At 57.3% G+C, this 26,495-nt stretch overlaps 10 protein-coding genes across 10 annotated transcripts; 4 read left to right on the top strand and 6 right to left on the bottom strand.

Annotated features, from left to right (window-relative positions):
- Window positions 1–341: 341 nt before the first annotated feature.
- On the top strand, window positions 342–2,018 carry BDY17DRAFT_4668 (uncharacterized protein). The gene is made up of 5 exons (XM_033738415.1): window positions 342–650; window positions 703–807; window positions 870–1,094; window positions 1,157–1,299; window positions 1,357–2,018. The coding sequence occupies exons 1-5, from the start codon at window positions 477–479 to the stop codon at window positions 1,808–1,810; spliced, it is 1,101 nt and encodes a 366-aa protein (XP_033593728.1). The 5' UTR covers window positions 342–476; the 3' UTR covers window positions 1,811–2,018.
- Window positions 2,019–2,246: 228 nt separating this feature from the next.
- Window positions 2,247–9,523, bottom strand: BDY17DRAFT_306583 (uncharacterized protein; the record flags this gene model as incomplete). The annotated part of the gene is made up of 2 exons (XM_033735039.1): window positions 2,247–2,795; window positions 2,858–9,523. The coding sequence occupies 2 exons, from the start codon at window positions 9,521–9,523 to the stop codon at window positions 2,247–2,249; spliced, it is 7,215 nt and encodes a 2,404-aa protein (XP_033593727.1).
- Window positions 9,524–10,059: 536 nt separating this feature from the next.
- On the top strand, window positions 10,060–14,155 carry BDY17DRAFT_350143 (uncharacterized protein). Its single transcript, XM_033738181.1, has 4 exons — window positions 10,060–10,527; window positions 10,580–12,796; window positions 12,822–13,067; window positions 13,132–14,155. Exons 1-4 carry the CDS (start codon window positions 10,320–10,322, stop codon window positions 14,112–14,114), a joined length of 3,654 nt encoding a protein of 1,217 aa, XP_033593726.1. The 5' UTR covers window positions 10,060–10,319; the 3' UTR covers window positions 14,115–14,155.
- Window positions 13,924–16,132, bottom strand: BDY17DRAFT_4686 (uncharacterized protein). Its single transcript, XM_033738418.1, has 4 exons — window positions 15,443–16,132; window positions 14,947–15,393; window positions 14,695–14,886; window positions 13,924–14,636 (listed from the first exon to the last, which is right to left on the bottom strand). Exons 1-4 carry the CDS (start codon window positions 16,012–16,014, stop codon window positions 14,141–14,143), a joined length of 1,707 nt encoding a protein of 568 aa, XP_033593725.1. The 5' UTR covers window positions 16,015–16,132; the 3' UTR covers window positions 13,924–14,140.
- A 2-nt stretch (window positions 16,133–16,134) lies between these two features.
- BDY17DRAFT_288431 (alcohol dehydrogenase) lies at window positions 16,135–17,993 on the bottom strand. Its single transcript, XM_033732192.1, has 7 exons — window positions 17,764–17,993; window positions 17,670–17,707; window positions 17,586–17,617; window positions 17,137–17,519; window positions 16,858–17,081; window positions 16,663–16,791; window positions 16,135–16,606 (listed from the first exon to the last, which is right to left on the bottom strand). The coding sequence occupies exons 1-7, from the start codon at window positions 17,903–17,905 to the stop codon at window positions 16,463–16,465; spliced, it is 1,092 nt and encodes a 363-aa protein (XP_033593724.1). The 5' UTR covers window positions 17,906–17,993; the 3' UTR covers window positions 16,135–16,462.
- A 510-nt stretch (window positions 17,994–18,503) lies between these two features.
- BDY17DRAFT_314355 (acyl transferase/acyl hydrolase/lysophospholipase) lies at window positions 18,504–20,171 on the bottom strand (the record flags this gene model as incomplete). The annotated part of the gene is made up of 1 exon (XM_033735810.1): window positions 18,504–20,171. The coding sequence occupies one exon, from the start codon at window positions 20,169–20,171 to the stop codon at window positions 18,504–18,506; it is 1,668 nt and encodes a 555-aa protein (XP_033593723.1).
- Window positions 20,172–20,287: 116 nt separating this feature from the next.
- BDY17DRAFT_4328 (uncharacterized protein) lies at window positions 20,288–21,409 on the top strand. Its single transcript, XM_033738388.1, has one exon. The coding sequence runs from the start codon at window positions 20,404–20,406 to the stop codon at window positions 21,004–21,006; it is 603 nt and encodes a 200-aa protein (XP_033593722.1). The 5' UTR covers window positions 20,288–20,403; the 3' UTR covers window positions 21,007–21,409.
- BDY17DRAFT_319714 (uncharacterized protein) lies at window positions 21,211–21,780 on the top strand (the record flags this gene model as incomplete). The annotated part of the gene is made up of 2 exons (XM_033736320.1): window positions 21,211–21,403; window positions 21,467–21,780. The coding sequence occupies 2 exons, from the start codon at window positions 21,211–21,213 to the stop codon at window positions 21,778–21,780; spliced, it is 507 nt and encodes a 168-aa protein (XP_033593721.1).
- A 159-nt stretch (window positions 21,781–21,939) lies between these two features.
- On the bottom strand, window positions 21,940–22,866 carry BDY17DRAFT_319713 (uncharacterized protein; the record flags this gene model as incomplete). The annotated part of the gene is made up of 1 exon (XM_033736319.1): window positions 21,940–22,866. The coding sequence occupies one exon, from the start codon at window positions 22,864–22,866 to the stop codon at window positions 21,940–21,942; it is 927 nt and encodes a 308-aa protein (XP_033593720.1).
- Window positions 22,867–23,187: 321 nt separating this feature from the next.
- On the bottom strand, window positions 23,188–26,283 carry BDY17DRAFT_243650 (PXA domain-containing protein; the record flags this gene model as incomplete). The annotated part of the gene is made up of 1 exon (XM_033730455.1): window positions 23,188–26,283. The coding sequence occupies one exon, from the start codon at window positions 26,281–26,283 to the stop codon at window positions 23,188–23,190; it is 3,096 nt and encodes a 1,031-aa protein (XP_033593719.1).
- Between the last annotated feature and the right edge of the window lie 212 nt (window positions 26,284–26,495).

The raw sequence follows: 26,495 nt of genomic DNA, 5'->3' as shown, positions 1-26,495 counted from the left end.
CCCGGGCCAAGCTAACCTTCAACCAACCACAGACGTCGCCCTTGACGATATCTGCGATCGGGGGCACGTCACATAGGCTAAACTGCACCACGGCACCCTCGATGTCTCTCGTTCCCAGCTGCCGGCGAGCAAATGCAGGGCGGCTTGGCGTCTCCCCATGGCCGAGGCGCTCGACAACGTGCGATCGGGGAGCAATCAAATGTTGATCAGGCACAACCGTGCTCCGGCCGCTACGCAGAACTGGCATGGATGCACACGGCTGGGCGTCGTCCGTAATCTTCTTGCAGCCGCAGCGCAGGACGCAGCAGCACGCACCGCAGTAGTGAGGGTGGGAGCTTGCCCAACTGCCCTCCTGCACCACCCAACGCCCTGGCCCCCGAGCCGCGTGCTCGGGATCTTATATCACTCATACCTCCCTCTCCGCCCGGCCCCGTCCACACCTCCTCGCACTGCCGGCGCGACGCTCTCACACCACCATGTCGAAGACTCCGCCCGCTTTTGTGGTCGATGCAACGGACCATGGGGGCGTTGCCGTGATTGTGTCGACGCTGCTCATGACATGGAGCGTTTTGTGTTTCTTGATCCGCATCTACACGCGCCAGGGTGCCAGCAACTTGAGCGTCGACGATTGGTTGTGTCTTGCGGCAACCGTAAGTGAGCGAGACTTGTCAGCGATGTGTAGTGCCGACTAAACTCGCGCAGGTGATTGCAGTCCTCCAGACAATCGTGACCTGCGTAGGAGTTGATGCAGGCCTTGGGAAGGCACAAAGCCTTCTGTCAGCGGGTCAATTAGACACAGTCGAGAAGGTGAGTCTGCTCTAAAATAGCAACCCTCCGCCAAAAGTTTCTCCCCCCTGACCATGCCTTAGTACGCATATGCCGTTGTCTTGCTGTGCATCCTGGTCATCTACCTCACCAAAGCCTCCATGCTCTTCTTCCACCTCCGCATCACTCCTCGCAAGGACCACCAAAAGGTCGTTTGGGGCCTTCTGGGCCTGGTTTCCGCCGTCGGTATCGCCTCCTTCATCCTCGAGGCTGCTCGCTGCGACGCTACGATGCCATGGAACATCTTCACGCGGCAATGTCTAGACTACGTATGTATCATCCTAACGCACCCCCGTATCAACACCACCTGAATGCGACTGACTCGTACCAGAAGCCAATCTGGGCCGCCGTCGCAGCCATGGACATCGCCACCGAGATCCTCCTCTTCGCCATGCCCATCTGGATCGTCTGGGACCTGCAGATGATCCTAAGCACCAAGCTCCTCATCTGCGCGACCTTTGCTCTTCGCCTGCCGTAAGCCATCAAATCCTCCAGAACCCCCTACCCACCCGTACTAATCCCCCGACCCAGCGTCATCGCCGCCGCCGCCGCCCACCTCTGGCACGTCGACCACTTCCTCAACTCCCCCCGCCCCACAGTCGCCTACATCATCCCCTTCATCATCCTGCAAGTCGAAACGCACTACGCCACCATGTCCAGCACCTTCCCCTGCATCGGCCCCTTCATGAAGAACCTCAACACCCGCATGGGCACCATGGGCCCCGAAGAGGCAGGCGCGTACGCGCTGGAATCCACGCGCAGCGCCGGCTCCGCGTCGCGCAAATCCGGCTCTCGCACGACGGCCAACGCCTCTGTTCAGTCTGGGCCTGCGGACACGGGATACTCGTTCCGTATCCAGAAGCGTGGGACTGGCGGTGCGGGAGAGAAGCTGGGGAGTTCTGCGCATCGGTCTCGGGGGAGTGATGATTCGGGACGCATGATTATTCATAAGACGACGGATACCACGATTGAGTTTGACGAGTAGGGGCGTCTGGTTGCTTGGGTTAGCGTGCGTTGTACAGTAATGTCCTTTTTGGAGGTGGGTCTGGTGCTAGGATCACAGCGATATGAACGCGTCGTTGTTGGTGAGAATATAGTCTGGGAATATCCGCGCGTATTTCGTCCGCTTGGAGCTCATCCCCTCGAAATCATCCCCATCCCCTTTGAACCCCCTCTAACGGAGTGGTCATCGTATGCAAGCAGCAAGAAAACGAGGACACAAGCAGTACGCCATCTATGCAAAGTCTCATCAAGATACTATATACATTAACAAAGCAGCCAGCAGTATACGCGCTGAGCTCGCCCATCCATCCATACAGACCGTCGGAACTCCACGCAAAAACCCACATCGCCAGCCTTCCCCAAACATTCATCATCAGTGTATATGTATCAACAAGCAATCAACGCTTCCACAACTCCACTCAACTCGCCCCATTACTCTGCCCACCCTTTCCCATACTGCTGATGCGCTTAATCTGCGGCGGCCGCGCACTCTCCTTCAGCCGATTCGCCGTCGGCAACTCCTCCTGCGCCGCCTTCTGCACCATCTCCGCCGGCGCAAGGCGGATCGTCGTCTCGGCCTTGGCCGGCGACTTGGGGCGCAGATCTTCGCTTCTCGTGACAACGAGTCGGTTGCGCTTGGCTTCGGCAGCGTCGGTGTCTCCGTCCACCCTGCTCTCGCCAGCTGCACTACGTTCGTGCGACAGCGTGCGACTGACGAGCGAGTTGGTCTCCTCTTGTAAGTTGGGGATCGCGCGCTCCGGCTGGTTGAGGTACGATTCGAGCATTTGCTCCAGCGTGTCGGCGCGCACGGGCTTGGCGAGATAGTTGTTCATCCCGGCTTCCAGGCACTTTTCGCGGTCGCCGCGGATCGCGCTGGCCGTCATGGCGATGACGAGGATGTCTTTGATGTCCGGGTCGGTGTGTTTGCGGATCGCGCGCGTGGCGTTGTAACCGTCTAGCACGGGCATCTGGGGTATTTGCATTAGCTAGCTGTCGCGCTCACTCGTTGGAGGGTATGGAAATAACTTACCTGCACGTCCATAAGGACGAGATGGAATGGTTTGCCGTCTTTGCTCGCGCGTTCTAGAGCGTCGACGGCTTGTTTGCCATCGGCGAAAGCCTCGCAGTTGAAGCCAAGCTTCTTCACGAAATTGATGGCGATCTTCTGGTTGATTGGGTTGTCTTCAGCGATGCAGACTTTGAGTTGATCCCGCGGAATGCCGGCGAGGCTTGTGTATTGGCGAGAACTGCCCGCGGCTTCGGTGGCCGGCGGAGTGAATATGGCCATTGGGTCTGCCTTTCGACCGTTCGGTGAGGTGGTGCCGTTCGTGTCGCCGTTGAGAGACTGGTTGGCCTTTTTGAAGGGCATGCTGAAAAAAACCGTCGTTCCCACGCCCGGCTCGCTCTCCAGCCAGATCTTGCCTCGCATGACGTTTTCGATGATGGCTTTGCAGATAGACAGCCCGAGGCCGGTGCCGCCGTAGCTGCGAGCTGTGCTCGAGTCGGCTTGAGAAAAGGGGAGGAAGAGCTTCTTCTGCTGCTCTTCCGTAATGCCGATTCCAGTGTCCTCCACCGACACCGTCACCGAGATCGAGTCCGCATCTTCGTGGTCCACTCTGGCCCGTACCGTGACGCTACCTTGCGACGTGAATTTGTACGCGTTCGACATGAGGTTCATCAGAATCTGGTGTAAGCGGACGGGGTCGCCCATGACGATCAGTTTGGGGTCCAGCTCCACCTGCTGAATCGTCTTGAGATGCTTTTCGAGATTCGTGTAAGATAAGGCTCTCACCACCTCATTGATCGTTTCGGCGAGGGACAATGGCACCGAAAAGACTTGCATCTTGCCCGCCTCGAGCTTACTAAAGTCCAAAATGTCATTGATGACACTCAGCAAGGTGTCCGCGCACATGCGGATGGAATCCGCGTGCTCCTCTTGCTCCTTGTTGAGCGGGGTGGACTTTAGCATCTCTGACATGCCGATGACGCCGTTCAGTGGGGTTCGCAGCTCATGTGATACATTGGCCAGGAACATCGATTTCGCCTTTGCTGCTTCGTCCTTCAGGCGCACCATCTCAATAGCTTTCGCCTCCGCAGCTTTGGCCTTCTTCTCGGATTCCCGTGCCTGCGCCAGAGCCTGCTTTTGCACCTCGAGCATGGAGGCATTGCTGGCAGAGACCTTCTCCACACGCTTGAACAGCAACGCGTTGGCGATGGAGATGGAGATTTGATTGACCAACAATTTCAGCAAGGTGGTCGTGCGCTCGGTGAAGATATTGGGCGGAGCGTGGCAATACAAGCACCCCATCAATACGTTGTCGCCGTGCAGGATTGGGAGCGCAACGGCGGATCTGCCGTCAGGGTTCTTGTCCAACCACGATTGAGACACGTTCGCAAAGCGCTCGTCATCCAGAACGTTGCGGAGAAAGAGGGCCTCGCGAGAACGAAGCGCGTACGACGTCACCTGCCGACCGACCGGGTCGTCAATTTCGTCGACCGGAGTCCCAGACATCGCCACTATCGTTCCATCGGTAGATGCAGCAGCCGCCACAACCCAGCCTCCGTTGTCATCTTCGACGCAAATACCAGCTAGGGTGGCTCCTGTTGAATGGATGATGATATCGGTGAGTTTGCTCAGGAGCTTGTCAACGTTCAACTCCGACGACAGGACTTGGGAAGACTCCAGAATGCCCGCGAGATCGATCATATCCAAGCCAGCAGCGGCGAGGCCCGCGAGACCGCCGCTTGCCTCTGTCGCGCCGTCTTTTCCCTCAATCGCGCCATTTGAAACGTTGGGATGCAACCAAGCTTGTGTTCTGGCGGTTGACCCGTCCGTATGCTCATCCCCCAGCTTCTCCAAGGGATACGCATAATCATCTGCAGTGGTCTGGGTGCCCGCATCCATCATCGAAAGCGATCGGGTACCGTAAAGGAGATAGGCGTGTCGTTCGGCGACATGGTCCGCTTTGCCAATGGCCCCAAGACGTCGGTAGGCCGAGAGACAGTCCATGATTTGGCTCCGTGCCGGACGCGACGCTCCTCTCCGCGCCATCCAGTCTCCATACAGCTCCGTGGCGAGGCCTTCGTCCATGGTCGCAGCGTGGACCACAGCATGATTGACGGCAGCTTCATAGTGTTGCAGGACCTCCCCATACCGAAGTTGCGCATCGGCGATCTCGGCTTCAAGGAGCTCGATTTGTACCACGTAATTCACGGGGTTGACGCGTGAAGCATCTTGGATTCGTTGCTTGAGCTCGATCACCCTTTGAATAGTCGTCTCGCGGTCCATCAGGTCAGGCTGTTCTCGGAGGACTGCCAAAAGACTCAGACCGAAGAAGAAGAGAGTGGCGTAGGTAAAGCACATGCTCCACATGGTGTCGAGATCCTTCATCAGCTCTTCGCCGGCTTCCATGGCTTCCTTGTAATGGCCAAAGCGATAAAGCGCTATGCATCTGCACGCACGATACGTAGTCAGCGGTATCAGGCCGTGCGGCGTCTCCTTGTTCACATATGCGATGTACGCGTCTGTCGAATGGTACTCATCATTCAGCACCCCTTCAGCCGATCGATACCGAGTCTTGCCTTGCAACGCTCTCGTCAGCGCCCTGATCCCGACCAGCATCGTCCCGCCCCTGACATTGCTGTGCCAGTCCGGAATTTCCTCGGCCACGGACGAGATGAAAGCCTCGACCTCTGGCAAAGGCTCAGAGGCCCACAGACGATACATGGCAGAGATGCCCACGTTAATGAGGTGCACGTGTTTGTCGCCAGCCGCAGTCGCCGCCTCCGCGCCTCGGTTCAGGCTGTAGAAATTGGCTTGCATCGGAAGATGCAGGTGTCCGAGGAAGAGGGCATGCATTGACCAGCCTCGTCCGACGGCAAAGGTCTGGTTGGGAAACGCCTCTAGTAGCTTGAGCGCCATCTCCCCAAGCTCAATCCCGCGCTCGACGGAATTGAACCGACACACTGCGATGTTGCCGAGATGGACTAAGGCCATACCTGCATGGGCGAATGCGCCGCGATCGAGATAGAGCTGCACACTACCCAAGACAGCTTGATAGAACTGCAGCGTGTCCATGTAGAAGCTCGAGCTCACCAGCTCGGTGAAGACGGCGCCGAGCACGTTTAGCAGACGGTCGCCTTCGCCCACGTCATCCATGTTCGCATCGAAATTGTCCAGCTGCTCGACTATCTTGTGATACTCAGTGTCACATTGTTCCCATGTCGAGTCTGCAACCGGTCTCCCCAGTTCGGCCAGGAGATTCTTCAACCGGCGAAACGAATCGGCAGACCGCCCTTCAGCGGACGACATACGACTGCAGAGCATCGCTGCAGGCGTCTTGTCCACGGCGTCGCGAGCATGGATGAAGATGGGCTTGATGCAGTTTGTGCATCCGACATGGTCCCCGAGATACAAGTAGGCGCCCGCAGCTCGGGTATACAAGGCCAGTGTCTCGGCGTAGCTCGCGTCGCCTTCGTTGGAGGTCCACGCATCCTCTTGAAGCAGATCAATACAGCATTTGTAATAGTGAATCGCCGACTGCCTTGCGCCACTGTCACTTGCCGCCTCGGCTGCTTGATACAGCATAGTCCTGTACGGCAGCCTAACCGAGACACGATTCTTGATGACATCGAGGGCTGCGCAGGCATGTCGCGCCTGGTCGAAAAGGACGGCACTGGCGTTGTTCACCGGATCGTATGGCTCATGCTTGAGCATGGCGGTGGCCACAATGAAATGCATCTCTTCTTGATTACACGCATGGAGCAATGCGCTGGATGCGGCGACGTATCTGTCGTGTGCGAACCTGAACCGGTCTTCATCATCAGTCGGCATGACGATGAATGCTTGTAGTAGAGCTGCAAGACCGGCGACCGGGTCGTTCGCCCGGGTTGGTAGAAACTCCGGAGGCGACATTCTTGAGCACTCGCAGCTCATGACTCGCTTCATCAGGGAGAAGGAGAAGCTGTTGCCGACAATTGCTGCCCATGCAAGCAGAGTTTGTGCATCCACAGGCAGCTCTTGCAGACGTCGAGTGATGTACTCGTTGGTCGAGAATCCCTTGGAATCTGGGCTCGAGAATTGTGTGAAGAGGCGGTCCAGATCGAATTCCCAGTGGGAACACTTCCAGCAGTAGTAGATGCACTTTTTGCGGTACGCCGTGTCCATCATTTCCCGAACGAAAAACGGATTTCCGCCGGTCTTCTCCTGCACAATCGCCACAAGGGGCGTGCAATACTTCTGGTCCCGGTGAAGTGTGGCGGCAGCATATTCTGCAATCTCCTCCTCCGTAAACGCCTTCAAAGTCACCTTTGTGCCCCTTCCGAGAATATGCTTGAAGCTTGGCGTCAGCATTTCCTCCGAGCGGTACGTAAGCACCAGCACCACAGGGATGTGTGCCTTGACGATCATCTGAATCAGATCCAGACTCTCCTGATCTGCAAATTGAAGATCGTCGAGTGCAAAGCAGATGAACTTTTGCACAGCTAGTAATCGCAGAACGTCCAGGAATATGTGCATGAAGCGCGAGGTCTTGCTGGACCCACCGGCCCGCACCCAATCAGTGGAGGATTGCTGACTGCACATCTTCCTGTCTGGCCCCGGAGCAACCGGTGAGGTTGCCAGTGGGGGATTGACCGTGAGGAGTGACGTGGCTGAGCTGGTCTTTGTCTGGCCGGCTCCGTTTGCCGAGGACGCCAAAAGCCATTGGGGCAGATCGAGATACGTGTACAGTACGCTCCAGAATGGTTTGACAAAGGTACGGATGTTTTCGTGGAAGGGTGTGTTGACGTCTTGTTCCGAGAAAATTTGTCGAAAGAGCGACGACATCAACTTGATGACGGGCTCAAAGGGTGTGTTCCGCACCTGATCGAACTTCGACGAGGTGTAGTAGCCATGTCGTCTCGCCGCAGGCGCAATGGTCTGGAGTAAAGATGATTTGCCGTACCCTGCAGCTCCGCAAACCCCAATCACCTCCGTGCGGCCCTTTTTCTTGAGTCGTTGCGCTGTGCGAAGCAAAGAGTTGGTCTCGGTGGTACTCAGTTGGAGGCTAGGTGATGAGCGGATCGGACCTGTCTCGTTCGTGGACCCTCGACTGTGACTTTCCACCAAGGACCTCGACTCGGCCAGCGGTCTGAACTCCTGCTCGTCAATGACCGAGTTTGTGGCGGAGCTTGTGCTTTCCTGAATACTCTCCTGGGGTGGGATGCCCTGCCTAAACTTGGGTAAATCAAAGGCAGCGACCTCTGAGATGGAATTCAGTCGCGTGCTCTCTCGGTCTCGCTCACTGTATTTATCGTTGTTGGAAGACGTCGAGTCGCTGATGATGTCCTCCAATAACGAGAGATCCGGTCTCTGGCCAGTAATGTCTGTAGATGCCGCTCCGAGGCTATAGAGGCCCTTGCGGGTGATTGGGGCGGCTCGCGCGGAGCGGTGTGCGGCCTTTTCAATCACCGTGAGCACGGTTTGTTGCTGTTGCTGCCTCCCGATAAGCGTGGTGGGGAGGTTGAAGAAGCAGGAGACGTCGGTCGTGCCTATCTTGAATTCATCGAGAGCAACCTTGTCGGCGTTAATGAGGATCTTCTTCAGTTCTTGCAAATCATGCTTCACGCCCGACACGGAGTTGTAGCGGTCGTCCATGTTCTTGTTTGTCATTTTGGCCAGGACGGCGGTGAGAGCTTCGGGCACATCGTCACGGATCGTGCTTACGAGGGGAACTCTTCGGGACAGGACATTCTGCATAATGTCCAACGGCGACTTCCCTTCGTACGCAGGCTGTCCGGTCAGCATGGTCCAAAACAGGATGCCGAGGGAATAGATGTCGGTGCGCGAGTCTGGCTCGGCAGGCAGTCGTCCGGTCTGCTCGGGCGCGATGAATTGCAGTTTGTGCTGGACACCCCGCTGCGCAACGAGGCTCGACCAGCCGGCCGAGGTCAGGCCGCTCTCGAAACTTCTCGCACCAGATCCAAAGCTGATCATGCGCACGACATTTGTGTCATGATTGTAGTGGAAAGCATCGCCCCGGATCTCCCCGTGCACCATCTCGAGACCGTGGTGGAGAATTTCGCAGCACTCACTTGCACCGATGGCGAAGTCTAGGAAGAGTAGCAGCGGCACCTGAGGAAATGACGTCGTGACTGGGTGGTCGGGAGACCCGGTGTAGAAGTTGGGGTCGAAATTCGTGAGTTCGCGCAGGTAGTTCTTCCCAGGCGCCTCAACTATCGTCACCCCCACCGCGCTCTCCCCGGGCAATCGAGCGGGAAGACGGGTGTACACCAGCGGCTTGACGAAGTGTTTGTAATCGGGGTCTGCTTCCTCGCCGACTCTCTGCAGCAGCTTGTATCCCTGCTCGTTTTGCAGCGCGTGGAACGAGACTCTGGCGACGACTAACTGCTCCTTTTCCTTCTCGGTCTCATCGGAGCCGGCGTCGAAGTCGGACTTGCTGCGAGTGCTCGAGGGGCGTGAATCGGAGGAAGTGCTGGTTTTGCGGGAGTACGCGGACGAGCTCTTGGGGCGGCGCTTGCCGAGGAAGTGCCATGCATCGTAGCTGGAATGTAAGGGGGAGAAGTGATCGGCGAACTCGTACTCCGGCAGCTCTTCTCGCAAGCGGGTTCGGAAGCGCTTGAACAGATACTGCAGCTCGGCCTCGGTGGAGGAGGTGTAGGAGAACCGCCGCTCGGGTTCCGGGGGGGACTGCATATTGGCTTCCGCCCCCGCCAGCACACCGGCTTTACGCTGGAGGGGTGTCGGAGGGTGATCAGAAATGGCTGCGACTCACGAGCTGGTCGCGGCGCGGAGACATGTAGATGGATTCCGCTCTCGCTGGGTCGGTTGGCGATGGGATGGCGTGGACAGCGATGCCGCCTCGTCGGTGGCTGCTGATGACTCGCCCAGCTCTACGCGCACGAGCAGCCCTGGGGCGTGAGGTGCCGGGATTCGCTTAGTAACAGCGAGCTTGGCTGTCGGCGGGTCAGCAACGCACAGCGCAGTGCACTTCTGCCGGCGGACGAAGTGATTGCGATGCAGCAAGAGGGGGGAGGAGGACGAGACACAAGGGGATGGAAGTATGCGGATCGGAGGCCAGGCTAGTTCATCCCAGATCTAACGTTGCCACGATCTCACGGCTGCACCTTCCAGCTATCCTCGATTAGTAAGAAAGTCTATCTGGACTCAGCTGGGCGGGGATTGGTTGATTGGCGAGCATCTCGACCACGGCAAGGGCGAGTCGGTCACGTAGCACGTGTAGATAGATTCTAGTATTCTACCTTGCGGAGAGGTGCAGTTGAGCGTCTGCTGGGATCAATCAGACGACCCCCTGTTCAGCAAGGCATCAACGTGGGCGTTTGCGCAGTACAGGGCGTGGGAGGACCCGCAGATCTCAAACCTACCTGCCTTATTTCGTCCATGTTCCGTTTCGGATGAAGCTTGACCGAGCTGGCTAGTCGAGGATGCGTACGCCGCCGACCCTCGTGCCTCGCATTCTCTGATCTCCATCATGGAAGCAGAAGAAAGGGAGCCCGACGGGCATGACCAAGAACAGGAGTATGAGCAGGAAGAGGAGCACGAGCAAGACGAGTTCGAGGAGGCATACGACCATTTCTCCCCTCCCCGCGGCCTCCCCGCCGACTTGCCACGCACGCTGGACGATCGCCAGAACTTCTCCAGCTACAACCAGGAGACTGAGTACTACGATGCCTGGCAAGGTAGATGTTTCCCCCGCCCGTGATTAAATCGATAGGCTAACACCCATCCCAGGCCAATCACAGTTCTTGTCCCCACCTCCCATCTCCAAGCCCTTGAACTTCAACCTCTCCCTCCATGAACCCGACGATGGCGACGCCTTTGCTCGTGATTTCGGCAACGACGATGCGCGCGTGGCCCAAATGCTTGCCGCCCAGGCCCGCAAGAGCGAAATCGATTCGGGCGAGGCGGAAGAAGATGACATTGTGCAGGATGAGAAGCTGTCGCGCGACCAAAAGTCCAAGCTGCTACAGGACTTCCTGTTCATCGCCGCCAGTAATGGCGACTCGAAGAGGGTACAACGTTTAGTAAGAGGCTCGGCGTCAGACTTGGTAGACCTCGACGCCGTGGATGGCGAGGGCACGCCGCCGCTCGTCTACGCGAGCTGCTTTGGCCACAAAGACGTGGTGCTCTCGCTGATCAATGCGGGCGCCACCGTCGACAACCAAGACCGCAATCAATGGACGGCTCTGATGTGGGCCATGACGAACAAACACAAAGACATTGCCAAGATCCTCCTCGACCACGGCGCATCCACCGACGTAAAGTCTTCCAGCGGCCGGACTGCCCTGGACTTTGTTCCCCCCAATAGCGAAATGTCGGACTTTCTCCAACACAGTGGATACAGCATCGGTAATGCGGGGGTCACTGACGACTTCTACAACGCTGGCTTCTCTCAAGACAAGTTTGAAGAGGAACTGGCCGAGAATGAAATGCGGAGGAGGATGATGATGGAGAGCGCGATCAACCTGGAAGTCGATCTGGGAAATCTGGGGCTGGACGAGCAACCCGAGCCTCTCGAGGAATTCGAAGACAGCCAAGAATTTGTCTGGGACCGATGCTTGAATGACCAGATGTTCGTGTTTATGGAGAACGACATTGCGAGGATCCTAGACATTGTTGTCACCAACATGACTCCTCAGCGCTCGCCCTCGCAGAAGCCGGTGCCTGCGAACATTGTCTTTCTCGGTGCGAGGTATGCACATTACCACGCCAGCAAAGAGCTGCTTGCCGAATGGCTAGTGTCTGCACAGGAGAAGATTTACGCCGTAGTCGACAAGCATCAAGGAGATATGACCATTCTGGCCTTCTGGATCTCCAACGCGACGCTGCTGTTGTATTATCTGAAAAAGGACGCCGGCCTGGTTCAGGAAACCGCGCATTTCCAAGCGCAGATGGCCGAGCTGATTCACGAAATTTACGTCTATGTGATTCGCGATGCGGAGAGGAGGATGAACAAATGTCTGGACGCGGCCATGCTCGACCACGAGACCATCCCGGGGTTCGAGGACATCACCTTCCAAAACGAGTGGAAGTTTCTCAAATCGAAGTCCAAAGTCAAGCCGGAGCCGGCAGACAAACGCTTTCGCCCGCCATCGCCGAAAAGAAAGGCACAAGTGTCGCCACGCAATGTGACATCTCTGCTTTCCTCGACGTTGTTTGTGCTGGATCTCTACGACGTGCACACCGTCATCACCGCGCAAATCTTGTCACAGCTATACTATTGGCTGGGTGCAGAGCTGTTCAACAAGATCATGTCGAACAAGAGGTATCTGGCGCGCACCAAGGCTATGCAGATCCGCATGAATATATCAACGCTGGAGGATTGGGCAAGGACGAACAATCGACAGCCGGAAAACGTGGAGAACGGGAGCAAGACAGCGACGGGCGAGTCGACTGCGGATGCAGCGCGGCGACATCTTGCGCCGCTCGTGCAGTTGATGCAGTGGCTGCAATGCTTCTCCTCGCTTGGAGAAGATAAAGAGGCCATGGAAACGACGCTCCAACAGCTCCCGAGTCTGACGACGAAGCAACTACTACATGCCGTGAAGCATTATCGAGCTGAAGTCGGGGAGAAGACATTGAACAAAGCTTCCTTGAAGTACATTCAGGAAGTGAGAAGCCGGCCGAAATGGCCGACGTCTGAAGCGGCCGCGAATGCCAGTGCCGCATCAACCCAACAGGCAAAGGATGCATCGGACGCGAATGGCAGAGGCACGCCTCAGCTTCCGTCTACTCCTCAACCGGACGACTACGACGATGTACCAGAGGGCAATTTGCTCAATCCCGCGTTGCTCTTGCCCTTCCATCTCCCGACCTCGACGGACATGCTGGTCACGTTCGGCGCGGGATTCGGCGGAATGAACAAGGAACGCGAGCGTCGATATACCCCATCCGTTCCGCCGGAATTCCTGGCCAAGCTCGATCCGTCGGGGACGCAGAGTCGGAGTAGTCTGTACGAAGGCACGCAATTTAGCGACAGCTCGTGAAGCGGACGCCTCTCATCGGCCAGCTCCGACAACGCAACAGCCCTTATCGATAAGGGACCTGCCCGATATTTCTGGCCCTCCTCTTCCACTTCATGCTCGCGAGCAACACGCATTGGAGTTGACAATGGAGACCCCTGTTGTTTCTTCCAAGCAAGTCGAAGCTGTGAACAGCCAGCCTGTCACCGCTATCGCTGCCAAGGATATCGATGCCACATTCAAGTCGGACAGTATAGGTAAGCACATCGCCGAGCCTCCTCATCGCGTGACCTCCTCTCGCTCACAAAGAGCGTTTGACAGACCTCATCTCAAAGCCTCTGGGCTCACGCATCCTCTCCTTCTCCGACGAGTGGTTCGCCGAAGCTACGAACCTCACCACCCCGACCCCACCCGTCCACAAACCCGGCGTGTTCACCTATGCAGGAGCGTGGTTCGACGGCTGGGAAACGCGGCGGCATAACCCGCAGCCTTTCGATTGGGTGGTGATCAGGCTGGGCGTGGCATCCGGCCGAGTGAAGGGAGTGGAGGTCGACACGGCCTTCTTCAACGGCAATCAAGCTCCCGAGGTTGCGGTGCAAGCATGCTTTGCCGAGGACGCGAGGGAGGATGAGGTGAAAAGCGAGGCATTCTCGGGCTGGGAGACCATCTTGTCGAGGCAGGAGTGTGGTCCGAGCCAGCGGCATGCCTGGTTGTTTGCCAAAGAGACGGAGAAGGCATACACACACGTCCGGCTGCAGATGTTCCCTGACGGTGGCATTGCGCGCTTCCGCTTGTACGGCACGGTTATTCCGGTGCTGCCAAAGGACTCGGCCGCCGTGTTCGATCTCGCTGCCACGGTCAATGGCGGCGTGGCTGTTGCCTGTTCGGATCAACATTTCGGCACCAAAGCCAATTTGTTGCTACCCGGCCGAGGGCACGATATGGGCGATGGGTGGGAGACGAAGCGTTCGAGGGGCGACCACATCGACTGGGTGATTGTCAAGCTTGGCACACCTGGCATCATTGGCCATGTGGTCGTCGACACTGCTCACTTCCGCGGCAACTTTCCTCAGAAAGTTCAGGTCTTCGCAGCCCCCGATGCGCCAAATGTACCAAAGCATGACGATCAGACGGCTTGGACGGAGATCTTGCCAGCGCAAAAGACGGGGCCGGATAAAGAGCATGAGTACGGGAGTGATGTGCTCAAAGCGACCGACAAGCCGTACAGCTACGTGAAGATGGTCATCATCCCCGACGGCGGAGTAAAGCGACTCCGCGTCTTTGGCAGAAGAAGTGCTCCATAGAATCCATTCCATCCAAAGCAATCCAGCTACAACTTCGCCTTCCCACCCTTCTCCCCCTCCCACTCCATCTGCTTCAACTTCTTCCGCTGAATCTTGCCCGAAATCGTCTTGGGCAGGAACTGCGCGTCCACAAATTGAATCTTGCGCGGGTACTTGTACGGCGCGGCATTCTCCTTGCAAAAATCCTGCAACTCCTTCACCAGCCCTGCGTTCTCCTTGCCGCCCTTGGCCGCCTGCTCCGTCAGCACGATAAACGCTTTCACCACCTCGCCCCTGGAAGCATCGGGCGACGACACCACCGCGCTCTCCACCACCGCCGGGTGCTGTTTGAGCGTGCTCTCCACTTCGAATGGACCCACGCGGTACCCGGCGGTGTTGATCACGTCGTCGTCGCGGCCGACGAACCAGAAGTAGCCGTCTTTGTCGCGGACTGCGCGGTCGCCGGTGGGGTACCAGGGTTGCTTTTGCGAGGAGGGGTTGGTGCGCAGGTTGCGGGTTAGGGTGCCGTGTTCGTCGAGGTAGCTGGAGGAGGCTTGTCAGTTGGGTGTGACGGAATCACGTGACGGTTGAGGACACTTGCCCGTCAAAGACGCCGAAGAAATTCGACGATTCGGAGAGATCGACTAGCAGGGCGATGTCCCCTTCCACATCCCGCTCGCACTCTTTGCCGTCTGGATCGATTACGGCCAATGGCACGCCGGGTGAGGGCTTGCCCATCGAGCCTGGTCGGATAGCAGAACCTTCGAAGTTCCCACATACCAGCACCGTCTCTCTAAAACTCTAGGATTAGCAAGGGCTTTTACCTCACTTCATGGGGTTTGGATGAACTCACGACTGCCCAAATCCATCCGCGATTTCCAGCCCGCTCATCTCCTTCCAGATGCGAATGACCTCGGGGTTCAACGGCTCTCCAGCGCCCGCACAGTGCCGCAGCGCGCTTGGCGGATTCTTCTTGAAGTGCTGGCGCATCTCGTCCAACACGAGCTGACGATAGGCCGTCGGAGGCGCGCAGAGAGTGGTGATGGGGTAGCGGTGAAGGACGTCGAGTGTCTTCTTACCGCTGAAGGCGCCTCGGTCATCGTGGATGAAGAGCGCGGCGCCGCAGTTCCATGTGCCGAAATAGGCCCATGCGGCTTTGGCCCAGCCTTGCTCTGTGAGGACCCAGTTGACCGCACCAGGCTGCAGGCGGTGGAAGTGTTTGCCTGTGATTGTTGACGCGAGCGGGTAGGAGATTTGGTTGTGTTGGACCATTTTTGGCTGTCCAGTTGTGCCCGAGGTGCTTCGGCATTGGTTAGATGATGGCCAAGATGGTTTGCAATGCAACTTACAAGTAAAGCATGACTGGGTCTTTGATACGAGGTTTCGGCCCATCATACTTGGCATCTTCAGGCACGGACTGCATCTCCTTCTGCAACGACAACACACCATCAGGCACCTTCGCATCTCCAATCTGCACAATGGTCTTAACCTTCGGACAAGTCTTCTTCACCCTTAAGAACTTCTCTACGCTGGCATGATCGCCCACAAAAACCGTCGCGCCCGATCGATTCGCGCGATAGTCGATATCCTTGTCGACCAACAGCGTCGTAGCGGGACACACGACAATGCCCGATCGAATACACGCCGTGGCAATCTCCCACCAGTCCGGAACGCGAGGCATGATGATCAGCAGCCTTTCGCCAGCTTTGATGCCGAGCTTGTCGCGAAAGAAAACGGCCAGGCGGTTCGATTGACGGCTGAAGTGCGCATAAGTGAGTTGGCGCTCGCTCTGCAGATCGCCGGAGACCCAATGCATTGCCAGTTTCGCTGGGGGAGAATGAGCGGCCCAGTAGTCGACGACGTCTGTTGCGAAGTTGAAGGCGCTGGGTCGCTTCAGTTCGGAGTCGTAGAAGTGCGCCATGGTGGTAAGACGACACGCTTGGCCGGACTGTCTGGTTGTAATTTCGAGTCGGTATCGAACGTTCCTCTGCCTTGCGCTGGTCAGTCCGGGCTATCGCTTTATGACCGCTGGCATGAGGTCGAGGTCTGGACCATGTGGAGGTGGAGAACACGCTTCGGGCACGGGCCGCGCATCCATTGATCCGAGGTTAGGCTGGCCTTGGCTGGGTTGCAGCATATGGTGACGGGGTCGAGATCCCAACACATACCTTACACCGTGGAATGCAAAATCGCAACCTTGATGGCAGACATTGAATGCTTAACTGCACTTCATGTCCATTGCGACACTCGAAAAGAAATGCGAACGCGGGGACAGACGGCGCAACGAAGATGCGTTTTCAGAGCAAAGGTAACAGTCTCTCGAGTATCTTGTTCACACCTTCCACTTCCTCCAGCACATCTCCCAGCTCTTACTCAATCTTCATGACAGCTCGACCGGGTAATTTGCCGGCAATCATGAGCTCGCAGAACTTGTCCACGTCGTGCAGAGTTCCCTTGGTAAGAATGGGGTGCACAAGTCCTCGCGCCGTGAACTCCAGGGCCTCTTCCACATCCTACAATCAGTCACGCGTCAGCGACATCTCTCATGAACGATTTGGAGTGAACCCACCTTTAGAGTCCCGGTCACGCTGCCAACAATATTCAACTTGTTCAAAGCGAGCTGGAGAGGAGGCACGCCAGCCATCACGCTGGTATCTTGCGGCAATCCGACGGCAACCATAGTCCCGCCCGGACGAAGCTGTCAAAGATCGACAACGTCAGCAAAGAATTCATCCCATACTCGTCGGACAAGAACAAGACTCACCACCTGCGGACCAAGAGCATAGCCTTCCTTGCTCGCCGCAAAGACAATCGACCCATGAGCCCCGTATGTCGTGATCTCCTTGATGTGCGCCGGAATGTCCTTGACCTGGGTGAAGTCGACATATTTCTCCGCCTTGAGCTGGTCGAGGCAGAGCTTGCGCTTTTCGTCTCCGCCGTCGACGGCGATGACGCGCATGCCCATGGCGACGGCGTACTGGACGCCGACTAGACCAGGTATCAGCGGCAGCTCCAAACTCAGGCAGCATGTGTATTTGCTTACAATGTCCCAATCCGCCTCCAGCACCGATAACCACCATCCACTGCCCAGGCTTGACAGCCGACCGCTTGCAAGCAGTATAAGCAGTCACACCGCCACACATAATCGGCCCGGCCTCCTCATCCGTCACGCCCTCGGGGATGCGCGTCGCGTACCTCCCGTCCGTCACGCAGTACTGCTGGAACGTGCCCGGCACGCTGAAGCCCGAGTTCTTCTGCTGCGCGCAGTGCAGCTCGTCGTGCCCGTTGGTGCAGAATTCGCAGTTGCGGCAGACGGATACCACCCACTTGACGCCCACGCGGTCTCCTACCTTCCAAATGTCGGCTACGTCGGGGTGCACTGCGGCAACGGTGCCGGCGCCTTCGTGGCCTGCAATGCCATTCGTCCTAATATGTGTCTTAGGATTGCAGACAAGCATTGTTTGATTGAGGGGTTTGTCCCGAATGACTTACGCATCCATCATTTTGAAGCCGAACCCGACCCACTAGAGCAATGATCAGTGACTGTGGCAGGAAGAAAGCATGTTGCGAACGTACATCATCATGAAGTAAGCTCTTGTCACTAGCGCAAAGGCCTGTTCACACCATCAGCGAACGCTTGTTAGCGAGAGGTCAAGGACAACGTCCTCACCGGTCCAATTGATCTTCGCGAGGATGTGCCCGGGAGGCAAGTCGGCCGCTTGCACCACCTTGACATTCTTCACGGGAGCGCGAGCATCATGTCCTTCGCCCTGCTTCACGGACGCAGGGGCTTCTTGGGGAATACTGCCCATGGCTGCGAGCTTCACAGGAGGAGGTTTCGTTTGGACAGGAACGTGAGATTGAGACGGAGAGGAAAGGGAGGGAGGGAGGGGCAGCGAGAGCTTGACTTCCAATACTTTCAACACCCTACATGCCCGTACCTTTTATATGCCCTGTGACAATCAATCGACCCCGCAGATGAAAAAGCGAGCATAAGACATCGGAGCCTACCATCCGAGATCCCTTCCCCCATTGCTCGCGAGCTTTGCTCCTCGAGAGCTCGCTTGTCCTCATCGTTACGACGGCACAGGAGCAGGGATGCCAGCTGTGGTGCGCGGGCTGTGAGTGGGCAATGCTGGTACTGGTTGATGTTACCCCAGCACCTGAGGCGTAAGCAAGGATGTGGAATTCGGCCGTGTGGAGACGCGACGTGTTTCGCGGGGTAATAAAGTCAGGGTGGCTGCCGCGAGTAGATCCCGCTGTGGAGGTGTGGAGGTGTGGAGCTGCGGAGCCTTGTTGATTCTCCAGGGTCCTGGTTCCGTCGAATTGGCCACATGCCCGATAGTGATGGGGCCGTAATATATCCAAACCGGGAGTCATTAGAGCGTTCCGTTGCAAGACAGTACACCTTCACCCAACATCTTCATCATTCGCCAACACGTCCACCCGCCTCGATAAATGCTTGCCCAGAAACGCCTCCCATCTAATCCCTCCCTCCTTCTCCCGTGCTCGCCGCTGCCTCGCCAGCTTCTCCGCCGTCTGTCGCAACATGGTACTCGGCGGCGCATACGTATCAACCATCGGATCGTACTCCCGCTCCAAATATGCGGCCGTCGCATCCTCCATTTTCGTCAGTGTGGCTCCGCCTGGCACGTTCGCCTGGCCCTGCCACTCGCCGCGCTCCCAGGAGTCCAAGGGCATGTTTTGCAGCCCGTCCGACACATTAAGCCTCTTATACCAGTGATGTTCTCCGTGCGCGTACTCGCGCATCTGGTAGTGCTGCTTCTCGCCCTCGGTGTATTTGATGAGCAAATTGCGGATGACGGCGCGCTTTTCGAGAAATTTGCTGACGAACGGCAGATGGCCAGCAGGACCCCAGGCGCCTGCGAAGCCGTCCTTGCTTTGATCTGGGCGTCCAGTGCCGATGCTGAGCATGAGGGCTGGGGTATCGTTGCGACGGTAGTAGAGGGAGTGGAATTCGCTGAGCGCAGCGCCGCTCGGGTTGTTCTCGCGGATGCCGCCGTCTTTGAAGGCTTTGAATTCGCCGTCGACGTGCGCTTTCACCATGGCGAAGTAGAAGGGGGCGGCGGTGGTGGCGCGCGTACATTGCCAGATGGGCAGTTTGAGGGCGCCTTGGTTGTAGGGAGTCGTCCAGTTGGGTCCGTCGGGGGAGTAGTAGTGCGGGTAGGAGCGGAGGAGGTAGGCTTCGGAAATGCTTTTATCGTGGGTGGCGGTCAGGCAGCAGGACTGGCAGACGCGGGGCTTGTCGACGTCAAAGGGGATGTCTTGTTTGAGGATGTCGTCGAGTTTGTCGGCGTCCCAGGGGTGGAGATCGTTTCCGTCGCAGTTCGGATGGTCCAGGCATCGCTTGCTTACGATTTCGCGCACTGCACGCTCCAGCGGTTGGTGATAGTATTTGGTGCGCAAGGGGATGCTGCTCCGCCGTCTGCCAAATAGATCATCGCCGACTTTCCGGTAGAGCTCGAGTCCTTCATCGACCGTCATTCGAAGCCGGCCTAGAATGGTGGCAATCAGTCCTCCTGTTGATGTCCCGTACATGAAGTCAAAGTAGTGACATGGCAGCAAATCTTCCTCTTTGATACTCTTCCTGGATGAGAGGTTTGTGGGTGATGATTCCCGGTTCCTGTGACTGACGTCGGAGTCGTGATCGTCTTGATTATGGACGGGGCTGACGGATGAGTCGTGATTCGAAAGTGAGAAGACCGGGGCAAGATCATGACCACCCACAGCCTGGTCCATTTCTTTCGGTTCCTCCGATATGCCAGCCTGTCCACTCTCCACATGTGCAGCTCGCTCTTCATCCTCCAGCACATTCTCCCACAGCCATATCTGATGCATGAGCTCTTTCAAGATTAACAGGCTGGAATAGCCGCGTATGCCACCACCATCGAGCGTCAAGATACAGGGCGACCAGGCGTCTGCCTCCGCTTGCCTTGCCCATACTCGTCCGGCTTTGTCGGAGTCGTCGGTCTCCTGGCGACGGGAGCTGGGGGCAGCACTGTCACTGCGAAGGCTCGGTCCTGCTGGAGGAGGGTTGGGAGGTTCGAGGGTGGCCATCGTGGAGCTGTGAATCGATGTGGAGGACCGGGGTCTAGTGGGTTGATGCCCAGCTAGTAGTGACTCGTCCCTTCCTGACCATAGCAACGGTGTAGTCACACTGAGGCAGATGAGTCGCTCGCCTTTGCACAGTTGGCGTATTTCTTGAACACAGGAGGAGCGTAGAACGACGACTAGAAACGCAAACAACCGCCAAACGCGCGATGTAAGTCAACCGGAGCGTGCAGAGAGGATGCAGGAAAGCAGTAGAAGGAGAAGAGGGCGATCTTTCAGAACTTATACGCAAGCAATGTACGCGCCTAATGCCGGTAGTCAGGCAGGCCGATCATGCAGGCCGATCATGCAAGACAACCTGAACCTAGCGGCGCGGGTGACGCGCCTCACATGCACCGGCCACCGTCTCGCGTTTGGGGGCCGACATGGGTGTAGTCATCTGCGAGCCCTGCCATGCCGCACAAAGGGGTTGATGGCGGTGCTCCGATCAGGCGCATTGCTTGACAATGCCGGCAGGTTGTACACATGTATCACCAGCAATCTGGCTGGCTGGTTGGATGATTTGCTCGCGGAATTGGCTTTGTCTTGCAGTGGCTGTGGTCGTTTCGTGCAGCAGGTCACTCACTCGCCCCGCGAATGGTGCGAATGCGTTGGGACAAAGAGCAGACCACAAGCACGGCAGCCTGAGGCGATCAAAGAGAGTTTGGCCGTCGGTTGGCGACCATTTTCATTCATCTGGAATTCGATGCTGCATCGACAAACAAGCACGACGGGGAATGCACCGCGCCACACTTGGGTGGAGTGGTTCGTGCTTGAAGTCGCCGTTCCGTCTCACCAATGACGAAAGCGCTCTTGCCAACCAATACATTTACTTGACCAACCCAAACCACCGACCTGCCCTTCTACAACTCTTCCATTCTCTCCTCAGGCCCCCATAGCCCATACACCTCCTCTCCTGTACCCTCTCACCACCACAATACCCCTCAGAGGAAGACTCGCCGCACCGGACACGGCGCGAACAGAGCGCAAGGCCGCCGTCGCCGCCATGAGTCAAACAGACATCATCACGCGCCCGCACCCCGACACGGGCATGTCGGACTCCGCGCACAGCAGCAGCAGTAGCAGCGCCGAGCGCTACGCCCTCAACGAAGCCGACACCACCCCCATCCTCCTCTACAAATACCGCGGCGGCCTCGACACCTCCACGCAGAAAGAGCTGTGCGCCTACCTCGACAAGAGTACGTGCCGCAACTTGCGCCCCTACAGCCCCAGTCTTCCTACTGACACCTACTGCCCAACAGATGAATCCCTCCGTGCGACGCGCAAACACATCCCTCGCTGGACTTCGTACGTCGACATCCAGCGCCACGACCTCTACTTGCCCACGGAAAAGAACCTCTACGCCTCCTACCCCAACTACAACTCCAATCTCGCCTCTGTGAAAGTCCCCGCGCTGGCGTACTGGAGTCGATTACTCCTCGGCAATTACCAAGACTTATTCATTGTATCACCCGAGAGCAGTCCTGCTTCGAGTCAGGCAGATGAGGAGAGCAGACGAGCGTCGCCGACAAACACTTGGGCGAGAGAGGACACGGGAGAAAGCGAAGAGACGTGAAAATTTTGGGAATCAAGGGAACTTTTTTGACATTAGCGATGGTCGTTGGGCGTATTGGACATGATGTACGATTTACGACTACTGGGAACAATGAAAAGAGCGTGGCCTCTTTGACCGACAAACGGCAACGTCGCCAGATATGAGTTGACTAGGTACGACCTAAAACTTCTTCCCCAAGTCCAGCTCAAACGCATCCAACGCTCTACGTAGCGCCTGCGCCGCCGCACAGTCCTCCTCATCGTCAACGACAACAACAACACCACCCTCCTCAGTATTCGAAAGCGGATGCGAAGCCAACGGACTCGGCGCCGTCAAACCCGCACTCCTGCGCTTCCTCCTCTGCACACTCTCAACCACCTCCTCCACAGAAGGCAACTTCGTTTCCTCCCACGACCCCGCGGCAGGCTCTTCTTCTTCTTCCTCCTCAAGCACAGGCAACGCAAACCCCGCCTCAAAATCCCGCATAGCGACATCCTCATCATCCCCAAGCACAGCAGGCGAAGAGGAAGGCAGCACCAACTGCGCCCTCGCAGGCGAAGGCGTCGCAACCCCAAACTGCCTCCCCCACCGACACTCACTAGGGTAATCGCACGAATCCCAACAATCTTTCTTCTTGGCTCCATCCGTCTCCCCAAGCGCCGCCCTCTGCCGTCCCCCACGCCTCCACGTGCCCCAAACTTTCCACCCCTGGTAATCAAACTCGCTCTGACACGCTTTGTGTCTGAGGACTTTTTTGCCGCGTTGGGTTTTGCTGCGCTTCACCACCGTGCTGCCGGAGCAGAAGGCGTGGCCGTCGTCTAGGCAGCGTCGCGTGACGCCGAGGCGGTAGCAGCGGTGGCAGATGTGGCATTGCCAGAGCCAGTGGAGGGGTTGGGTGGGAGGGGTGAGGGGTTGGTTGTGATGGCGTGTATGTGAGGGGAGGATGGTGCTGGTGGTCGCGAGTGGTGCTGTCGTGGGCTTTGGAGGCGGGACGGGCGGGGTGATGGGGAGGCGGGGCGAGAAGGGCGAGACGGGAATGGAGAGGTTGGAGGGTTTGTAGGGTTTGGGGGTGATGGAGAGGTGGTGGGTTGATGCTCTTGGGGGCATGGTTCCTTTGTTCGAAAGTGTTGATCACTGGGTCTGAGGAGATCCACGCCGTGGTAGAGCAGACCGAGTAATGGAAGTGTCCTGGACTCGGGCGATGTTGCGACTACTCGACACAAGCGTACAGATGAAGCATCTTATACACTCAAAGCGAAGGTTGTTGAAATTGCGGTGGATGTTCCTTTGTCCTCATATCCTTGCCATTGCAATCCAAGGCACGTGTCGGGCCATCATTCTTTGTCGAAATCCATGGCCCTCCTTTGTTCTTCCAGCCAGCACATCTCAGGCCACTCTCGACAGCGTCAATAGCATCCGCAACCTCGCTCAATGCGTAACAACCCTCAACCCCTGCAACAGCAGCCCAAAAATCAACCCCCGACTCACGCTCTCCACCTGCAAACAATCAAACACATTCCCCATCGCCTCCCCGCTCGCCGCAGCCCCCATGACACTCTGCAGCGCCGCCGGCATCCCCTTCTGCACCAGCAACTTCCGCGCCTTCACCCGCAACGCCTCCTTCTCCTCCTCGCTCTTCTCTGGGTACTCGACCTTCCACTTCTCCAGCTCGTCGGCAGTCGGCAGCGCATTCTCGCGCAATTTGTAGATGTGCGCCGCTAGCCCTGCGTCGGAGAGGTTGGAGTCGAGCGCTGAGGCTTGCAGTAAGTCGCGGATGGCCGCGCGCTGCGGGTTCCCTGGGCGCAGGAGGAAGGTCTTTGCGGCGGTGAGGAGGGTGCGGCGAAAGTTCCAGGCGGAGCTGAGGGTGTAGAGCTCGGTGATGACGGCGAACATGAGTTCGACGGCTACGGATGTTTCGGCGTCGGAGAGGGGTTCTTTGGGCTTGTGCTCGGGTTGGGTGGGCTGAGGGCGGGGGGGCATTGTGGGGGGCTGGAGGTCTGTTCCTTCGAGGCTGCGTTTGGGGCTGTCGGCGTGAAGGGTCGAGTCGGCTTTCATCGCAGTGTTGTAATCCGCTGGCATCTCTGATGGAGGCGGGGGGAGATTCAGGACTGCACCTAGTGACTCGCGACTTGGTGAGGCGAGGCTTGCGGATGGTGATGCAGTGTCTGTCTCTGCGTCCTCGTTGGCAGCATCGGGGATTGGAGGCAGTGGTCGGGTGTTGGTATCAACACTCGTGATGGAGCTCGTGCTGACGTGTCGATCCAGGCCAGGCCTCGAAGACTGTGTTCGGAAGGACTCCTGACTTTGACGCGCCGATTGATCGCCATCCGCGTAGCCATTCACCGACATGGCACTCGGCTGTGACTTGTGCGGTGAGTCGCTGAGGGAGCCCATACTAGGACGACTGACAACGCTTTGCTTCTTGACCCCGGCAGTCGCAGTTCCCGCAGCATTGACAAGTCCTGCTACGCCTCCTAGCACAGCCATGCCGCCTCCAGCAACACCTCCCAGGACTGCCTTGCCCCCACCGGCAACCTGTTTCGGAGCTTTGCTCAGGGCACTGATCATGTCATCCCCAAGTTTCCAGCCCTTCCCACCTCCCGCGCTCTTACCCGCAGGAACCTTGCTGAGTCCAAGATCCTTCTCCAAGAATCTCTTCATACCTTCGCTCTCTGCAAGCGGCTGATACTTGACGGCATGGGTCAGGTAGGCCTCGAGATCCTGCCTCAATTGCGCTTTCGTACAGCCCTTCCACTTTGGCAACTCTGTATGCTTCTCAACAAATCCCGTCACGCCGGTGATGACAGAAATGCGCCGGAGCACTTCGTGCAAAGTTTCAAAGTCCGTGTACTTCCTGGCGATCATCCAGCCTGGGAAGGCGGAAGATGCAGGCTCGATTTGGATCAGGTAGTCAATTTGAGGCTTGGCTTTGATCAACGCCTTTTCCCCCGGAACGGAGTCGTCGAAGATCGACATCGAGGCGTTCAGCAGGGTCAATGCAGACTGGATTGGTGGTGTTGGCAGAGGATTCGAGCTGCTCCAGCCAGAAAGGGCGGTAGGCTGCGGCGAAGGGATGAGCTGGTCGAATGAGGTAAATTGTGGCTTTGGTTGAACGGCATGGGGTGTCGATGGGCGTTCCAAATCGTCCGCGGCGACATCTACAGTCGACGCCGGGGTGGACAGCGTCTGCTCCGCTGGTGATGCGACAATCTCCTCTCGATCGCTCTGGCTAGACGTAGGTGTCGGGGCTCCTTGGGTGTGACTGACATCCGACACGTCCTCCGAGCTGTTGACGTGTACGTCTTGCGATTCACGGGTTCTTCGCTCGTCCTCTTCGATCATCATCTGCGTCAAGCGTTTCGCCTCCTGCAAAGCGTCGTCCATGGCTTCTCCGGCCCGGCTGAATTTCCTGCTGTCCTCTCCTGTCATTTGGGGGCCATCCTGGTGTGCATCACGCTGTGCTGGCACATCTTCCCGGCCTTTCACACTCGCGTCCACAATATTCATCACCTTTTCGGTCGTCTTGCTCTCCTCGAGAAGATAGACGATCCACTCGTTGATCCATTCCGGCTTGGAACACATTGTAACCGTGTAGCCCAGGATCAGCTGCGCCATCACCTCCTTCAGAAACAAACGCGCCGGCGGAAAGTTGTACGCCTTGGGATCGACGTAGTTCTGCAGAATGTCTTCTGCCGCATCTTTGAGTTTCGCGTCCTGCGCCTCGGGGTTCAAAAGATAGGACAGGTTGCTGTCAGGTTTCAAATCCAGATAAGCAGTAATAGCTTCCGACGGGGTGGAGTTCGGTGAAGCATGCAGAGCGGCCGCGAGCTCGTTGAGAAAGACGATGATGATGCTACTCGCGTTTGTAACAAAGTCGAGAAAGGCGTCTGCAGGTCGTTTGCGCTGGAGATGGGTGGAAAGTGAGAGGACGAAGGCGGTGAAAGTGCGTCTGCAGCTTGCTGGGAATGTCGGTTCGCCTGGGAGGGACCAGTCGTACCAATAATGCACGTAGTCCTTGATGACATGGTCGGTGAAGGTGGTGAGAGCCCGCGCAGTCTTGGGCTCGAAGGCGGAGTAGTCGAGTTGATGTGTGGGATAGACCTTGATATCGTCCATATTGTCCTCTGCCGGTCGATTCGATCGCCATTCGAGTAGTCTCCTGGCCACTTCCACTCCGGCTTCTCTTCTTCGTTCCCGCTCTGCGGTCTTGGTCTGCTCATCCCGATGATCGCCCCGGGCACCTTCCCACGTCGCCTGTAGAACCACTCCACCAGCCACGCCAATTATCAGGAGGCCAACCCTTCCAAACACGAAGTAGGTCGACGCGCCCAAGCCGACGAGACATGCGCCTAGGGTCTCGTTGCTGGCATGTGACAGGAAGTGCAGTGCCTTGTCGGTAAGGCCTTGCAGCGTGCCGGATATGTGCTGGGATTGTCTCGGACCACCCTCGCTCTTCCTCAGTGGCTCTGTTTGCGCGTCGGAGAAGTCATCGCCATGGATACTTCCGTCATCCCTGACTTCCATCTCCTCAAGGCTGGCGCCTCGCTGCTTCGTGTCGTCCATCTCCTAGTCGCGGGTTTTTCCTTCATCTGCTTAACAACATGTTCTCTTCGCAATCTCTTACTTGATTTTGGAACCATCCAATGCAGAGGAAGAGTCTCGACGGTCTTTGAGAAGTGGACAACGTTTCCCAAGACACAGCATGGAAAAGGGTAGGAGTCGAGTAACGTAAGCGA

Source organism: Neohortaea acidophila, assembly GCF_010093505.1.
Source record: "Neohortaea acidophila strain CBS 113389 unplaced genomic scaffold BDY17scaffold_1, whole genome shotgun sequence".
NCBI lineage: Eukaryota > Fungi > Ascomycota > Dothideomycetes > Mycosphaerellales > Teratosphaeriaceae > Neohortaea > Neohortaea acidophila.
The sequence above is the reverse complement of the archived record's forward strand: the minus strand, read 5'-3'. Positions and strand labels throughout refer to the sequence as shown.

What these genes read in the sequence shown, in the direction of transcription:
- BDY17DRAFT_4668 (XM_033738415.1), top strand. Translation starts at nt 477, where the DNA reads ATGTCGAAGACTCCGCCCGCTTTTGTGGTCGATGCAACGGACCATGGG. An exon ending in GGTTGTGTCTTGCGGCAACC is followed by an intron (nt 651 to 702) that starts GTAAGTGAGCGA and finishes AAACTCGCGCAG; the next exon opens with GTGATTGCAGTCCTCCAGAC. An exon ending in AATTAGACACAGTCGAGAAG is followed by an intron (nt 808 to 869) that starts GTGAGTCTGCTC and finishes ACCATGCCTTAG; the next exon opens with TACGCATATGCCGTTGTCTT.
- BDY17DRAFT_350143 (XM_033738181.1), top strand. Translation starts at nt 10,320, where the DNA reads ATGGAAGCAGAAGAAAGGGAGCCCGACGGGCATGACCAAGAACAGGAG. An exon ending in GGGGACGCAGAGTCGGAGTA is followed by an intron (nt 12,797 to 12,821) that starts GTCTGTACGAAG and finishes CACGCAATTTAG; the next exon opens with CGACAGCTCGTGAAGCGGAC. An exon ending in ATTCAAGTCGGACAGTATAG is followed by an intron (nt 13,068 to 13,131) that starts GTAAGCACATCG and finishes AGCGTTTGACAG; the next exon opens with ACCTCATCTCAAAGCCTCTG.
- BDY17DRAFT_4686 (XM_033738418.1), bottom strand. Translation starts at nt 16,014, where the DNA reads ATGGCGCACTTCTACGACTCCGAACTGAAGCGACCCAGCGCCTTCAAC. An exon ending in GACCCAGTCATGCTTTACTT is followed by an intron (nt 15,394 to 15,442) that starts GTAAGTTGCATT and finishes CCAATGCCGAAG; the next exon opens with CACCTCGGGCACAACTGGAC. An exon ending in TTCTTCGGCGTCTTTGACGG is followed by an intron (nt 14,637 to 14,694) that starts GCAAGTGTCCTC and finishes AGCCTCCTCCAG; the next exon opens with CTACCTCGACGAACACGGCA.
- BDY17DRAFT_288431 (XM_033732192.1), bottom strand. Translation starts at nt 17,905, where the DNA reads ATGGGCAGTATTCCCCAAGAAGCCCCTGCGTCCGTGAAGCAGGGCGAA. An exon ending in GGCTTCAAAATGATGGATGC is followed by an intron (nt 17,520 to 17,585) that starts GTAAGTCATTCG and finishes GACACATATTAG; the next exon opens with GACGAATGGCATTGCAGGCC. An exon ending in ATGCTCTTGGTCCGCAGGTG is followed by an intron (nt 16,792 to 16,857) that starts GTGAGTCTTGTT and finishes GATCTTTGACAG; the next exon opens with CTTCGTCCGGGCGGGACTAT.
- BDY17DRAFT_4328 (XM_033738388.1), top strand. Translation starts at nt 20,404, where the DNA reads ATGCAGGAAAGCAGTAGAAGGAGAAGAGGGCGATCTTTCAGAACTTAT.